Source organism: Eschrichtius robustus, chromosome 5, assembly GCF_028021215.1.
Source record: "Eschrichtius robustus isolate mEscRob2 chromosome 5, mEscRob2.pri, whole genome shotgun sequence".
Taxonomy (NCBI): domain Eukaryota; kingdom Metazoa; phylum Chordata; class Mammalia; order Artiodactyla; family Eschrichtiidae; genus Eschrichtius; species Eschrichtius robustus.
In genome coordinates this window covers 39326375-39343039 of record NC_090828.1, presented here as the reverse complement: position 1 = coordinate 39343039, position 16665 = coordinate 39326375, and the positions used below count along the sequence as shown (strand labels likewise).

General features: G+C 40.1%; 1 protein-coding gene across 3 annotated transcripts in view; it reads right to left on the bottom strand.

Annotated features, from left to right (window-relative positions):
• The window catches only part of HECW2 (HECT, C2 and WW domain containing E3 ubiquitin protein ligase 2), a 407924-nt gene that overhangs the window by 12412 nt on the left and 378847 nt on the right, over positions 1–16665 (bottom strand). For all 3 annotated transcript variants that reach the window (XM_068544743.1, XM_068544742.1, XM_068544744.1), the window contains exons 24-28: positions 13997–14126; positions 12814–12960; positions 12009–12123; positions 8774–8859; positions 7609–7721 (exon numbers count right to left, since the gene is read on the bottom strand). In XM_068544743.1, the coding sequence (XP_068400844.1) occupies positions 7609–7721; positions 8774–8859; positions 12009–12123; positions 12814–12960; positions 13997–14126 (591 nt within the window). The remainder of the gene's footprint in view (positions 1–7608; positions 7722–8773; positions 8860–12008; positions 12124–12813; positions 12961–13996; positions 14127–16665) is intronic.

Here is a 16665-nt window from a genome sequence, read left to right as displayed (position 1 = left end):
ACTGGTGTATTTTCATTAGCACGTGCTGATCCAATGGCAGAATACAGTAAAACCTTAAAATATTATTATAAGATAGTATAAATTGAGTAGGTGGGAAGAAAGGGAAAGGGTGGAAGAGGGCCTTGTATCAGAGATTAAATGATGGAGCAGACTGCCGTGGGACAGTCTTCTGTCAACTCCCTCTCAGCCAAGGCACTTCGGCTGACCAGCAGGTGGTGGGGAACTGGGAGACCAAGGGGGGACGTCCCAAGGCAGGCGCAATACGGAAAAGTGGTGGTGTCACCAAGGGGTCCTCCCAGTGCCCATCGCTTGTTCTGGATTTTTTTTTAATTAAAGAAAGTGGCACCAGCTCCTCAGTTACTTTCCAATTTCCAAGCTGATAGCTCCAGTAGACAATGCTCTCTGTACTAGAGGAGGAAAAGCTGAATTATTGATAACATTGTAAAGCAGTATTTAATGACATGGAAAGTTATTCATGATTAGTGATATGTGATAAACAAAAAGCAGGTCATAAACAGTATAGGCGCTGATTGTATTTTGTTTTTAAATGTGTGTTGTGTGTGTGTTATGTTTGTAGAAATGAGTGGAAGCATATTTAGAGATTATCTCAGTAGTGGACTTTATATATATATGTATACATGTATATTTTTATCATATACACACATATATTATTGTATTATATGTATTATATACACAAATATTTACAATTTTTAACTTCTTGGCATTTTTTGTGAAATATTTTCTTTACATAAGAATAAAAAGCAGAGTTTTAAACATGAAAATAATGTCTAGCAATATAGGGGTAGGGGAGTGAGAGGTACAAACTATTATGTATAAAAGAAGCTACAAGGATATATGGTACAACACTGGGAAATAGCCAGTATTTTATAACAACTATAAATGGAGTATAACTTCTAAAAATTGTGAATACTATATTGTACACCTGTAACTTATATAATATTGTATATCTACTGTACTTTAATTAAAACAATTTTTAATGAAAAAAGCCTCATCTTTATTTACTTATTTATTTTGCAATTAAAAAAAATATTTATTTATTTATTATTTATTTAATTTATTTTGGCTGTGCCGGGTCTTAGTTAGGGCATGCGGGATCTTTTAGTCGCAGCATGCGGGATCTTTTAGTCGCGGCATGTGGACCCTTAGTTGTGGCGTGCATGTGGGATCTAGCTCCCCGACCAGGATTGAACCCGGGCCCCCTGCATTGGGAGTGCGGAGTCCTAACCACTGGACCACCAGGGAAGTCCCTGGGATTTCAATTTTAAATCGGGTGCCCAGAGAAGGCTCTACAGAGAAGGTGACATCTCTGCAAAGACCTAAAGGAGAGAAGGGAGAAAGCCATGTTTTTAATCTAAGTGAAGAATGTTTCAGACTGAGAGTGGCAAGTGCAAAGGCCCTGGGGCAGGAGCATACTTGGTATATCTGAGGAACAGCTAGAAGGCCAGTGTGGCTAGAAAGCTGTGAGTCAGGCAAGAGGGTAGGGGCAGCTCCTATAGGGCCTGGGAAGCCCGCAATGGTTTTGGCTTTAACATAGAGTGAAATGGGAAGTCCTTGGAGGGTTTTGAATAGTGGGGATCTGATTTATGGTTTAAAAGGATCACTGGTTTCTATCTGAGTGAATTCAGGGATTAAAGAGAGGAGGCCTGTTGGAAAGTGATTGTATATAGTAATGATAATGGCTTAGTAGAGGTGGTGGGGAAAAGATTGTGGATATATTTGATAGTAGAGCCAACAGGATTTCCTGATAGATTCAAGGTACAGAATTAGAGAGAGGGGTCAAGGATTGTAAAATCTAAGGCTTTTGGCCTGAGCAGCTGGAAGGATATATTTGGTTGAACCGAATGATGTTGCTGATATTTGACTTTTCTTGACCTTAAAAAAAAAAAAAAAGGTTATTTCATATATTCTAACTTAATAGTGGCCATTTACTGAGAAGGGGAAAACTATGTGAGAAAGAGGTGGGGAGGTTATCAGAAGTTTATTTTTGGACATGAGAAGATGTTGAATAGTCAGCTGTATATACATGTCTGGAGTTCAGGAGCAAGGCCCCAATCAGAAATGTATATTAGGGAGTCAGAGCATAGAGGGCAGTTAAAGCTCTGAGACTGGATGAGATCACTTAGGAATTAAATGTAGATAAAGAAGAAGAGAGGCCTGGAGACCGAGCCTGGAGCCTCTAGCATTTCCAGATCACAGAAATGAGGAAGCAGGAAGCCACGACTGGCAAAACAAGGGTTCCAAACAGGGGTGCTGGCCCCGATGAATAATGTAGGTGTGAAAAATTTCCCCAGCCTTTGTCTCTCCTTGAGCCTTGGCATTAGGGTGTGTGTGTGTGTGTGTGTGTGTGTGCGCGCGTGCACGTGTGTAAGGGGGACATGATAATATCTTATCCACGACTAGAAATTGCAACATCTCTTCTCCACGACTAGAAATTGCAACATCTCTTCTCCTATTTGATCTAAGCAAGGGTAATGTAGGTGCTATCGCCCCATTTTACAGATGAGTAAACTGGGACACAAAGGTTAGGTTACTTGCCCAAGTTACATCAATAACAGGTAGCAGATCTGGGACTATAAGGGGGCATCTGTCTCCAAGTTCCACACTCTCATTGAATCACACTTGTTTGGGGGAGGTTGGTGCTTCCCCAGGGGGCCTGCTGCCAGAAGGAGCAAGCAAAGAATCCCATGGGAATGATAGCAGTGAAGGAGATACAATCTTTCCATCCTTTCTGCTGCTGGCTGTTCTTGCGCCCCATTGACTGCTTCTGGTCAAGGGCAGGTTCAGGAGTCCTCTGAAGCTTTTCACCACAAAGATCGACACTGTGATGTCTTTAAAAAATACCAAAAATGGGAATTCCCTGGTGGTCCAGTGGTCAGGACTCCGCGCTTCCACTGCAGGGGGCACAGGTTCGATCACTGATCGGGGGAACTGAGATCCCGCATGTCCTGTGGCGCAGCTAGGAAGGGTGATTCCTTTTCAACGACTGCTCAGAGGCTAAATCGCCATTGCATTCTTCAGTAGAGCAGCCTCACCTTCCCCAGTGTGGCCCAGAACAAGTCTCTCGAACTAAACACTCCTCTGATGATTTTTGCTTAGTCCTTAGACCACAGCATCATAACATCTGTGAAGATTAAAGCATCAGGGAAAAGTCTCTATATCCACCCTATGCCCTTCTTTCTCAAGTTTCCCATCCTTGACCAGCTCTTTCTGTTCTGGAAAAAATAGCTTCAGATCCTCTAAGCTTGCTACCTTGGTCTCAGGTGGGGAGGAAACGTCCTTATTTGCATAGCCTCATCTTTAAAAAATAGCTTTATCTTTTTAAATTCTATTCCACTGGAAAAGCTGTCTCCCTGAAACATTTCACAATTAACTCTTGCTTCTTATTTTTTAATTTGGGTCAGCATTTCATTTGTAATAACCTCCAGATGCAGCCATTTTCAAAAATGAATGTTTCCTCCCTTTGGCAAAACCAACACTCCCCCATCACGACTGCGGCTCTCCAACTCCTCTGTCCCATCATCCTACTTGGCAAGAATCTCTGAGATGAACATATAAAGTCTATACCACCCTTGGAGAGAGGATTTGACCTGCATTTTCCTGCTGGCATGTTAGCAGCCTGTTTTTCGGAATGTTTAAGAGCAACCGCAGTAAAGTGAATTTACAGTCTCCTAAGTCCATCAGAGCACAAGGGACAGGAAATCTACAGAAATGCAAAATATAGAGCTAACTACCAACCATGAAGCAGAGGAAGTACAGTTATGTGTTCAGGCTAGAAGCCTCCACAGAGACATCCGTCTGCCTCCATCATTATTTATCATCTGGTCTCCAGTTACTTTATTACCACAAGACAGAAAAAAAAGAGCCATGGATTCAACTTGTACTGGCTTCAGAGACAACCCTATATACTTTAATACACTTCTTGGCCCACATTGTGAGTACTGCTATTCACTGCTACCGCAGTGTGGGACTAGGAAATCTGAGAAAAGAATGAGACTCACATTTGCTTTCTTGAAAGGTTGAAAGGCCTTCAATCATCCATTTCTAGAAAGACTAAGATGCCCTCCCTTCTGCGGGTACTACCTGCCCTCATCCTTCATAGCCACTTCCAAGTCTCCAGGGTACAGCCTCCCATGCCTGACACGAGATGATGCCAGACCTCTTAGGCAATACACTTTTGAAGTAAGAACAACATTCAACCATTTTGTCTCCAGTGTGTACAATGTCACATTTTAAATGTTAAACATCATCTCGCTAATAAGAAAAAAGAAATACATTGGGGTTGACCAGCTTGAGACAGACCAGTCCTTTAGTTCTGCAACTCAAACCTAGCCGGAAAGATGGCTTCAGTGTATCTATTCTGATGGTGGGAAAAAATGGACTCAGTCATATAAAACCATCTCTTGAGACCACAGCCAATCTTACAGATCTTTTTCACACTTAAGTAACACCCCACATTTCATAAAGGGTGATGACAACGTTATCAGTAAAGAAATCACTTCTGATAAAACTATATGGTCATGCATTGAAGTTCTCCTTTTGTGCTTTTCCTCCAAATGTACTTTTTTTGTGGAGCACATTTTAATAGTTTCAGCAGTATGGTGGCTCACAGAAGATTCACAATAAAAGGTTTAAAAGAACAAAGAAAACATACTGTCCCTAAGAACTTTCATACACATTATCTCACTCACTTGTTGCAAATACTCTTTGAGCATGGCATCGTTATTCCTACTCTTCAGAGGTGGATCTAGGCTCTTAGGATCACATTGCTAGTGTATCACAGGGCTTAGGTCTGCATTCATGCCTCCTAACAAGGCTCTATAAATTGATGAACTGTGAAGTAGAATAGTCAAGTAGCTCTTTCTTCCTGCTGGACCTAAAAAGTCAGGGCTTGTTAGAGACAAGGTATGAAAATGGTCTGCTTGCCTGATGTGCCTCATATCATCCTTATGTATGGCTATTTTATAATCTAGGTAGAGCTAGGAATCTAGAACCTAGAGCCTTAGGTCATAATGCAGAAAGGAAGAAACAACAACGCCTGTTGCTCAACCGTATGTATGCAACAATGTGAAGAACCCCACCATTTATGATGACTCAGCACATGAACTTCCTGGCGCTCCAAGGGGAAGCAGACAAGTGAATAGGGCCCGACACCCAAGATTCTTCAGCAACCTGTTGGGGCTACTTATTGCTCCACTAAACCTAATATACCAGCCCTTCCCTGGCCATTTAAAGATGGAGAAACGGAGGCCCAGAGATCAAGTGATCTTCTAGGTCCCAGAGTTAGCTGGTGGCAGAGGTGGGCAAGAACCCAGGTGGTCTAACTCCCAACCCTGCGCTCTTTCCAATATGCTACAGTCTGACATATATTACAGACAATGGTGACAGAAATCATAATGGCAGCCATCATCGACTGGATGCTTACTCAGGGCAAGGGTCAGCAGTAAATGTTTTATATAAACGATTTCATTTAATCTTCAGAATTACTAACCTACAAGGTAGATGAGGAAACAGAGGCTCAGAACAATTAAGCAACGCCTCCAAGACCCCACTGTGGGCAAGTAACAGAACTGGGATAGAGTCCAGTCTCTCTGAAGCTAAAGTTTGTTGTTTATATCAAATTGCCTTTCTCTGCTCACCAGAGGTTTGGTGAAAATTACAGTGATTAAATATGAACAGCTGATATATCTGCCTATTGTTACAGTTTATTCCATCTACTTTACATAAGCAAGTCTTTACAAAAACAGATTTCAAGAGAAAGAACACAATTCATCTGTCCTTTCCTGCCTCTTTAATGCTAATCCTTGAGTTTCTCAGAAAAGTGAAAGGCCCTACTCAGATACTGTAAATCTGCTTTTGAGTTGCAAATTTGGTCTGAGGGGGAAAAAGCGTGATTCAGACATAAACAAAATAAAATACTTCTTTAAATAATGAAATTAAAGTCTCTTACATTTGGAACACCAGGTAAGCCAGCTAATTACTTAGGTGTTTGGATGCAGTGCCTCTGTTCACAGACTGAGATGCACCCAAAGCGACTGAGGAGGCTCAGGCCAGCCCTGAGCTTGCTCTATTCATTGCTCTCTGCATCTATATTTTCAGCACTGCTTTTTTTCGCATGTTGATGCTTAGAACGTTATTCTTAAGAACCAGTGTCGTGCAATTGCTAAGAAGACAGTTTTGTTAACAGGTTTCTCAAAGTCACTTGTAAAGTTGCCCCTTGGTATCCCCAGGGCATTGGTTCCAGGGCTCCCTCAGGGAATACCAAAATCACGGATGCTCAAATATAAAATGGCATGTTATTTGCATATACTTGATGCACATCCTCCTGTATACTTTAAATCATCTCTAGATTGCTTGAAATACCTAATACAATGTAAACGTATGTAAATAGTTGCCGTCACATAGCAAAATTCAAGTTTTGCTTTTCGGAACTTTCTGGAAATTTTTTAAAAAAATATTTTTGACCTGTAATTGGTTGAATCTGTGGTTGGTTGGATCCGCGGATACAGAGGGCTGACTGTACTTAAAGAAACTCAGGATAACATCTTGGGGAACCTAATATCACTTGGGAAGATTTAACCTCCCCAGACTGCAATTTCATTATTAGTAAAATGAGAGGCAATCCTTTTTACCTCAAAAATTCAATATATTACTGCTGACTAGATAAAGGAGTTCTGAAACCAACTGTTCTCCACTCCTCTTTTGCTCATTTGCTCCCTCCTTTTCTTTTGCTTCAGCTCCAGTTTGCTCCATTCCCCCCAAAACACTTTTTTTTTTTAACTCACAAATACTGCCTTACTAGTCTCTTACATTTATTAGTAGCAGCAGAAAACAAATTTTTCCACTCCAAGGAAATGTATCATCTTATTACGAATGAGAGTACAATGCAGAGAGCATTCCCAGGGAGGTAAGGCATGTATGATAGAGACTGAAGAGGCACAGAGCACAATTACATGATTTAATATTCCTTAGAAACCACAATGGTCATTTTTAGTGAAGGGATTCTAAATAGTTACCAATGATAAACTTAAAACTAGAGCTTCTGGAAACGTAAATTAGAGCCACAATCATAAGAAGCCACAAGTGTGATGACCAACGTTGCTTTTCCTATTGCTAACAAATGCTTTGGTTCTGTTGCGTTTTGTATTTTAAGATATGTATGTATGAATATACACTATTGATACTGTGTATAAAATAGATAACTAATGAGAATCTACTGTATAGCACAGGGAACTCTACTCAGTGCTCCGTGGTGGCCTAAATGGGAAGGAAATCCAGAAAAGAGGGGATATATGTATATGTATAGCTGATTCACTTTGCTGTACAGTAGAAAGTAACACAATATTGTAAAGCAACTATACTCCAATAAAAAAAAAAAAAAAAAGATATGTATCTATGTATTCCAAGTATGACCAGGAAGACCTTTTTTCCTTCATTTAAAAAGGTAATCTGAGATAAATTCATTCTAAAAGTTTTTTCCACTCTCCCAAATTTTCAGCATAAAAATGGTAATAAATCAGTATATATATATAAGCTAAAGGTCCTCCCTAGAACACTGTAGTGACAGTAAAGAAATATTTTCTACTTTACCTGGGAAGAGCGGTGATTTTCCCCCATTTCTCCACACAGAATCTTCTTGGGCCGTTACTCCCTCGGAGAGAAGCAAATCCTTCATAGGGAATGCTGGATGTGCCTGTAACAAACTACCAACCCAAGAAAACAGAAGGAGAAGGTGAAGCCAAGAGACCAGGCTCCAGGAAAGGTTGGCATCATTCACGTGCAGAGGTGCTGGGGAAGAGCAGCTCGCTGCTCACTGGTGGAAAAGCTCAAAAGATAAAACTTCATAGACATAGAATAGCTATAACACGAGAATTCTGACAAAGAGCTGGAGAATACCAAGGAAGGACAGAGCATTATAAAGAGAAAGGGGATGTGGAGGATTTGCAGAAGATACAGCATCCTGTACAGCTGACCAGCTTAGAAGCTCAAACCATGTATACTTCCCATTAGAGATTAATAAAGTGGGCGTATCAGTGAACCTAAGTCAACTCAGCATTAGTCCCCGATCGAACTGAGGTGAATGAAAAACAAAAAGAACTTCTAGCCCTGCAAATTTGAGACCCAGATCTGTCATCCAAAGGAGCCAAGATCCAGCCTACTTGTAAGGCTTTGCCTGAGTGACCAAAAGGCTTCCTCATGTCTGATATTTCTTTAGCTGCAGCCAACCAGCAATTGCCCTGTATAACTATAAACACCACAAGAAAATGAGTTAGTTTTCCCAGTATTCTCTTTTTTTTTTTTTTTTCCCAGTATTCTTAAACTTCAATATTATCTCAAATTTGTGGAACGTTAGATGGAAGAAAAGAAAGGACTCTTTATCAAGGAACTGGGTCACTTCTTAAGGGACTGGAAGATTATCTCTTTCAGTTGCCAGGGATGCTGGCCTGCAGGGTACCCAGGGACCTCTTGTGGAAGGGATCAAAGTGCCCTAAAGGCAGACGTTGTTGCTGGGATTCTTGGATGGGAGTTGGTACTTCCTCACAACTCTAATGACATGCTTGGACTAGGCTGGGGATGTTCTGCATAGTGATGGAACCACAGAACCTCGCAGTCAGAAGAGTCTGAAAACAGTATATCCCGAATACGCAGATAAACCTAAATACATTTATTGAGTATACTTAGCAGTTATTAAAAATATGCAATTCCAACAATAACTGTATTAATGAAGTAAAAAGATGAACTAATGGCATCTTACCTGTAACAACCTTAGTCGTTGTTCATTGTTGAATCTTTCCACTGCAGCCCAGAACCACCGAATTACAATATGATTGTCATGATATCCTATCAAACCAATCATGAAAGCCCGTGTTACTTTGAGTTTTCTATCTTAAGTCACCACGACACTGGCAAGTCGACGAAAGACCCCCAGACATAAATCATCGTCTTGGATTCGTTAAAGGTTATTTATAATTTAAGACCAAGGAATAACACTGTAAATGTGATCACATGAGTGTCAGAAGTCAAACAAAACACTAAATGAAACCAAGAAACCTCTGTTTCCATTTAGTGGTCACTAAATGAAACTAGTGGAGAGAAGAACAACAAATGAGTTATTTTAACCATATCATTTCTGAAAAATATAACTTCTGTTACTGGAAATGCTTAACCCTTTTGGTCATTTATTTAAGAAATAATTTTCTAGCACTGCTATGCCAAGCAGTGTCCTAAGTTTGGGGGACAACATCAAAGGAAATAGACCCTCACAGGGCTTCTGGTAAAGGAGAGACATAAATCAAATAATTATTCAAATCAATATATAATTGCAAACCATTTTAAAACTATATATTACGTTCATATTTTAAAAGCAAATTACTTTTTATTAATAAAAAGGGAAAATAAGTTTATTACTTTAACTCCTTCAACTAATAAATCTCAAATAATCATCAACCTAAATGTTACTTTTATTCCATACTTTACTAGAATTTAATAAAATGTCAAAAGTATCATCCCACAGGTGGATTAAGGCAGTAGCTGTGGATTCTAAAACCTTCTGTGGAGAAAAATTAAGTTCAGAGAGAAGGCTGACAAGGATTAAGGCACAGTTGGTGATTCAAACCAATTAGCTGACATATTCAGTGTGCAGAGAGCTACTCTAATTCTGAGTCAGCAGCCGTAAGTCCTAAACAGAAGGTGGGTAGAAACCATTTTCATTCAAATTTTTCCTCACATGTTTCAGTGGTTGCAGGATTTGGGGAGAATCTTGCCTTACTGTTTACCATTTGATCAGCGATGCCCTTGGAGAAAGGGGATCCAAATGAAGGGTAAATACAACTAGATTGGACACGGAGATGCACAGGCTCCTTGTCCTGCCTTTGGCAAAGACTAGCTGTTTGGTGCTGAGCAAATAGTTTTCTAATCTATAAAATAAGTGCATTGGCTCTTTATAGCTTTAAAGTTGTCTGACCCTTTGAGTCAGCCCTTTTATGCCTCTCCTTTGCTGTCTGTGCCAAACCATTTGGAGAAGGAGGAGGAGTGAAAATGTCTCATCCTATTCTTTATAAACAGCTGCCCTGAGAACATATGGCAAATGGCAGCAAAGCCGCCCCTTCATTCAGTGCCCACTAGCTGGGTTAGCAAACACGGCAGCTGGGCATCTCGCCATTTTCCTGCCCCCTCCCCCCAGCCCTCTCCTCCCAAGGATTTCATTTGATAAGATTGACAATAACCATAGAAATAGGTACTCGATTAGTCATATACAGTGAATAAAAGTCTATACTGTGTAAATACAAAACCGGCTGACTTGATGAATGGCATTGCTATTAGAATCTCCTGGGGGTTGGGGACGGGCGGAAGGAATGAGCTAATAGTATTTATGGTAAGACATAAGTTATGTAGCATGTTGGAGAAACTGTGTTCTAGTTAGTGAAAATAGTTAACAAAGTTATAATAGCCAAGGTCGTATTTGGATTATACACGGGGCCAATTGGAAAAGAGTTATTACAGCAACTGGACTTCAGAAATAGCAGCAATGGACACTGCAGTTTAATATCGTCTTTCAGAGAAAATGGACGGGCAAGGCCAGCCCAGGGCAACAGTGATGGGCTGGAAGGGCCAAGCAGAGGCCAAAACAGATCAACTGAGCCAATGTTAAGGTATTTTTTTGTACTCCAAACTTTTTAATTGTTGTTTTTTTTTTTAATCTCTGTTTCAATTTACAGATAACTGGAGAACTGCTCAGCTCTCATTTTAGTCTGCTAAGTGATTAATTCAGTGACTTAAAGGTTGTATTCTTCACTCTCCAAGTTCAGAACCACTGCTAGCTAACCTCTTACATTCTGAGTTCAAGAACAAAAACAAAAACCAACCGTCATTTGTCACGACTTTCTGAACACTTTATAACACTACAATAAATTTCAGAAAACGTACTCTTTCTCTGATTAAAAGTATTGGATAGGGCTTCCCTGGTGGCGCAGTGGTTGAGAGTCTGCCTGCCAATGCAGGGGACACGGGTTCGAGCCCTGGTCTGGGAAGATCCCACATGCCGCAGAGCAACTAGGCCCGTGAGCCACAATTGCTGAGCCTGCGAGTCTGGAGCCTGTGCTCCGCAACAGGAGAGGCCGCGATAGTGAGAGGCCCGCGCACCGCGATGAAGAGTGGCCCCCGCTTGCCACAACTAGAGAAAGCCCTCGCACAGAAACGAAGACCCAACACAGCCATAAATAAATAAATAAATAAATAAATATTAAAAAAAAAAAAAAAAGTATTGGATAAAACTTTAACTCTGGGTTAGCATCAGGTCCCTTTCCAAGCATCTTGATTCAGCAGTCAAATGTCAAAGGCTCTGATGCCAACTACTAATTGAAAATTTGTATTGATCTACAGAAATGCCAGTCCTAAAGCTTCCCATTTGGTGACGTGTGTAGTTTTTAACTAATCTTACAGCGGTTTCCTTTTCAGTTGAACTGAATGCTTGAATTTTAGAAGGGCTTGTTCAAGAAACTTGACATCTGAGAACCATATCTTACTCCATTCATGTGTTTCAACTGTGAATTACAACTGGTAAGCAGTTCAAGTGAAATGTAGAAAAACTGTGTTTGTTCTTTAAGAAGCTCAGAGGGTATGCCTCTTCAGGTTTGAGAATGAAGGCAGAATAGGTGGAGTTTGACCAGCTGGATATGAGCTCCCTGGTGCTTCACTAACAACACCATAGAACAATTAATTAGTGTTCCTATGGTCGCATTTCTTCACTAACAATTAAGAGTTATGGCATCCTTAGATGGTGTGTAAACAGTTCTCCTTCCACTTGACAGATGAGGTAGCTAGGGAAAGAAGGGCATGTACCTTGCCCAAGGTCTCAAAGGAGACTGCATCAGACCTATGATTAGAGTGCAAGTGCCTCTGCCTGTCCTGGATCCAGGCCAATGTGCCAAACCGCTTGCTTCCCTCTAACCTGAAACTTTAAATCCAGCCATCTATAAGTCAAATTTCACCTCCTCTATATTCTGTGTTGTTCCTCCAATCACTTAGGTCTATTTCAGCTGTGCCTGCGATGACCAGTTCTAGTTCTCTTGCATCAAAAACAGATACCAGCCTGGCATCCACCACCTGTGGAATAAAAAGAATACAGGACATGGCTTAAGAACCTGGAGAAGCCTCAGCTATAATTAAGCCTCATCAGAAAAGGAGGGCACAGGGAGTGTTGGGAACACTATGGATGTATTCTGTGGAGGCACTTTAAAACATGTAAAGCTCTCTACAAATATATTTTTAGTACAAGGTTGATGAGGTTTTCAACAGAATTTTTGTTTTATAATTGGTCACTGATTAATCCAGTTTTTTTTCTCTTTTGGAGAAGATCTAGTGCTCCAGTCACTTTCACAGTTTATTTTAATTTCAGCTATGGCTTTTTCACAGAAGAAGTCATACAGAATACTTGTTACAACTCATTCTGACCCTCAGATACAATCATTTCACATTATCAGGCATGAGATCTGATTACACGTATCTAAGCATGAGTAAAATGCATGACTTAAAAGGTTATTAGTGGTCATTAAATCGTCAAATGCTATTTGAATGCAGGTCATTTTATTTCAGTGATTTCTTGTAACAGGGCAATAAGCTTTTTTTGTGTTCTTAAAACACATAGGAAAAAATGTTGAAGTGTTTGAATTGAAATAGCAACAGTAAATACACCAAAGAGAAATGGAAATATTGCACACATATGAAGTACAGTGAGGTGGACCAAGGTATTGCTGACATCAGACTGAGAACCCCACTCCTGCTGATGGTCTTTACCTCATAAAAGCCACGCACTAAGCTCTCTGTTTGCTGCACAACACCCCTCTCAATCCTCCATTTCACCATCCTCTCGATGTACTCCTTCTTATTCTTCTCGGTGACTGGGATGTTAGCACCCCCTGGTTTTAATTCTCGTTCGGTAATCTGCGATTAAAAAACAAAAGCACTGACCATAAAGCAATACTCTTGATGTTGTAAGACCACTGCTACCAATGAGCTGGAATCAGCCAGCTACCTGTCTCTGCTCTGGCCCGGGGAAATCCCACAAGCAGGGTGTGTGGCACCAGCACAGAGCCCAGGTACCCACCAATGCTCAGGGAAAACTAAGCAATGACCAGACGTCTGAGAGCCTCAGTGGTTAAAAATATATGTGTTGCAAGTGCTGAAGGTTAAGCTTTAAATCCTGATTAAACAAATAAGTCTTTTTAATGGAAACAAAGGGGCTCCAGATGCTGTCCCACTGCTATTTGAATGTTTGACAAAAAGACATTTTCACGAATTCCTTTAGGATTCACAATCAACTACATATAGAAAGCCAATATTTAGGTAAAGGTTTACCTTAAGGAAGCAGAATTACATTCAAGCGAATGTTAAATTGAGAACTTCTTTTCCAAAATACGAAATTCAGGAGACCAGCCAAGTATTAATGTTTAACTAAGAATATTAATTATGAACTAGTATATAATTTCTGAAAATCTTTTAACCAACTCTTCTACCAACTTTAAAAAAAAACAATATGTTTCCAAACCTTCACCAAAATATTGTTTACTTTCCCTCAGCTTCAAAACAATCCATTTCAGTTGTTAAACATGAATGAGAGTTAAGTACAAGGGCTAATTAAATAATTTAATATTCAACTCTGGGGTAGCATGGATATTTAAAAACTGTATTTAGTACAAGGCACATTCTAATATCTTATGAGGATATTGTAGCTGGAAATAAAAAGATTGTTTACAACATACAAATAGTACAGTCTATAAATTAGAAAATCTTAATCTGAAGTCGGCATTAGAATAACCTTTGTAACCAAGATTATTGTAACTGTACATAAACCTGGGTTTAAACCACCCAACCAACCACAAATAAATAAGCATCTGATCTTAGGCCACTGAATTAATTCTTCACCAACCAATAGCCTTCAATTACCACACTTAGTCACCAGTTATTCACACACACAGACCTGCCCAAAAACTTCTTCGTTCACAGTGAACGTGAGGTCCAGGATGTCATGGATGTCATTGTCTTTCATCCACTGCAGGCTCTGGTGAAATTCTTCATCAAGGTATTCTAGATCACTCAGGTCACAGAGACTAAGATGATAAACAGATAGAAAAAAATATGTAGTCATGGCTATTAGCAAAAACCCAGAGTTGTGAGGAAAGAAACTAAGAAATAATGACAAGAACAAGATCAACTAAAATAGGCAGTGATTTCTGGAATCTTCTTCGTCAAAGTCAGTAACCAAACCAGTGAAATAATTCAGAAATTTGACATAAAATTGAAAAATTCTGATATATATAATGCCTTAGGAATCACTCCGTTTGTTTTGTCTTTTAAGACACAGAACTGGAGGTGCAAAGAGTGGCTGCCATTTGCACAGTCACCCACGATTAATGCCAGAGCTGGAAATGGAACTCGAGTTGACAAACTTGGGTTCAGTATTCTTTGGCTATGTTATACAATCTTAAGTTATCATTCTCCTAATTAGAAATTCTTCGTATGTTTCTATACTGTACTTTAACTTTTTTTTTCTTTTTTTAAAGACTAGATTCTGTGATCCACGTTCACATACGTCCCTTTTTTCTTCATGGTTCTAATTCTTTCTGTGATTCTGAAAATTGAAAGCTACAGAATTGCTCTACAATTATAATGGTTTTCTAAGAGAAGATCTACATGAGGTGGAGTTACTATTATATGACGCTGTTGTAAGATGGTAGCAATTGATTTGCTTTAGTTGTCTTGAAACTTCCTCCCATCAGTCCAATTTCAAAGACCATTTTGTTTAGTTCAGTCTACACATGTATTAGGCATCAAGTATGTGCCAAATATCTTAATAGCTACTTGATAAGCAGTTACTGCCCTCAAGGAGCTAATGGTCTAGCTGGAGAGACACAGACACAAATAGATAAGTTAACATAAGGTGATAAGTGATAGCCTAGGGTGGGTAACACTTATTATTAGTGCACTTTTTTATATGTACGTTACACTTCAGTTAAAAAAAAAAAAAAAAGATAAGGTAGAGAGATATAGGGACCTCCCAAAGAAAACATGCAAAGCATTTACTTTGACCTGGAGATTTAGAAGAAGCCTTTTGGAGCAGATGATACCTATATTAAAGTTTGCAGGATGTTTCAAGCTAGAGAGGTAAAGGGGAATGGATGAAAAGGAGAAGAAGGGGAAAAAGAGAGACAGGAGAAGAAGACAACCTGAACAAAGCACAAAGGGATGGAGTATACAGATTTTCCAAGCATACTGGCAGCACCAGAGACTTAACCACAGACAGAATGTCTAGAGAATGATGCTGGAAAGGTAGCTGGGAGCAGGTCTGAACGTCATTCTAAGGAGCTTGGTGATTCAGAACTACTGAAAGGTTTTAAAACAGGGAATGACACGGTGAGACATGAGGTGTGACTTTAAATTGTTCTTCTGGAAGTGGCAGTGTAGAGGATTACTTAAAACTGGGGGGCGGTGGTAATCACTGGGTGGAAACCAATGAATAGATCACTGCAGTAATCTGGCCAAAATAAGATAAATAAGATAAGGATTTTAATTAGGGCACAGCTATTAGGGTAGAGAAGATGAATTTAAGAATTATCTAGGAGGTGAATGTGGAAATTCATAAATGGTTTTACTGGGTAGTATAAAGAAGTATATCTAAAACGGGATGGCAAATGAACTCAAGTTACAAGACAACTCTGATTCACTGCCAGTCTTGAGGGCCAAAAGTTGAAAAACTCCTGAGGCCACAACAAGTTCAGCAGGAAAAAGTACCTAAATGATTTGTGACCTGTACCATGGGAACAGGGTGGGAGGTGGGGAAGAGAAGAAACTGTGCTGTGTATTTACCATCCCTGTTTAAGGTTGACGCCCAATTTCTGACCAGAGTGACTTGAGAATGTTGGCACCTTGAACTGTGACTGGGAGTAAGGGAGAAGGTACATTTTTAGGTCAGGAGAAATTGATGAGTCCAGTTTTAACCATGTTGATTCTGAGGTGCCTGTGAGACACACAAGAGGAGATATTCAGTGGAATGTTGACCGCTTGAGCCTACGACTCAAGGGAGATCATGTCTGTGGGTGCGGATTGGAGAGTAGATGAGACAGGTAAAGAGATATCCCATGAGAGCACACAGAGAGAGAAAAGCAAGGGGACAAGAATGGAAGCTTCAGGAACATCGAGGTTTAAGGGCAAATCAGGACATCCACAAAGGAGGCATAAAAGTAAAAGGAGAACCAGGAGAGCACAGTGTCACATAGGCCAGTGAAGGAAGAACTCAAGAGAAATGGGTGGGGTTGGGGGGGGTCAACAGTATCAAAAGCAGCAGAATGGTCCATTAAGATAAAGACTAAAAAACATTCTTTAAAAGCTTCCATAGGTTATTGGTGGGAAAAAAAGCCAGGCTAAAATGTGTTGAGGGTGTGTCAACAGTCAGTATAGACTACTCTTTCAGGAAGCTTAAATGGAAAATGAGAGATAAGGCAATGAAATGGGAAGATGCAAATGGGCCAGAAGAACCAGAGAGGCAGAAGGCCAGTGCCCAGGTGCCCAGGACTTCATCGGTCCATATACCAAAAGGGAGGATGGTAAAAGTCTTCCTACTGACCCTCTTTAAGAACCATTAGAAATACT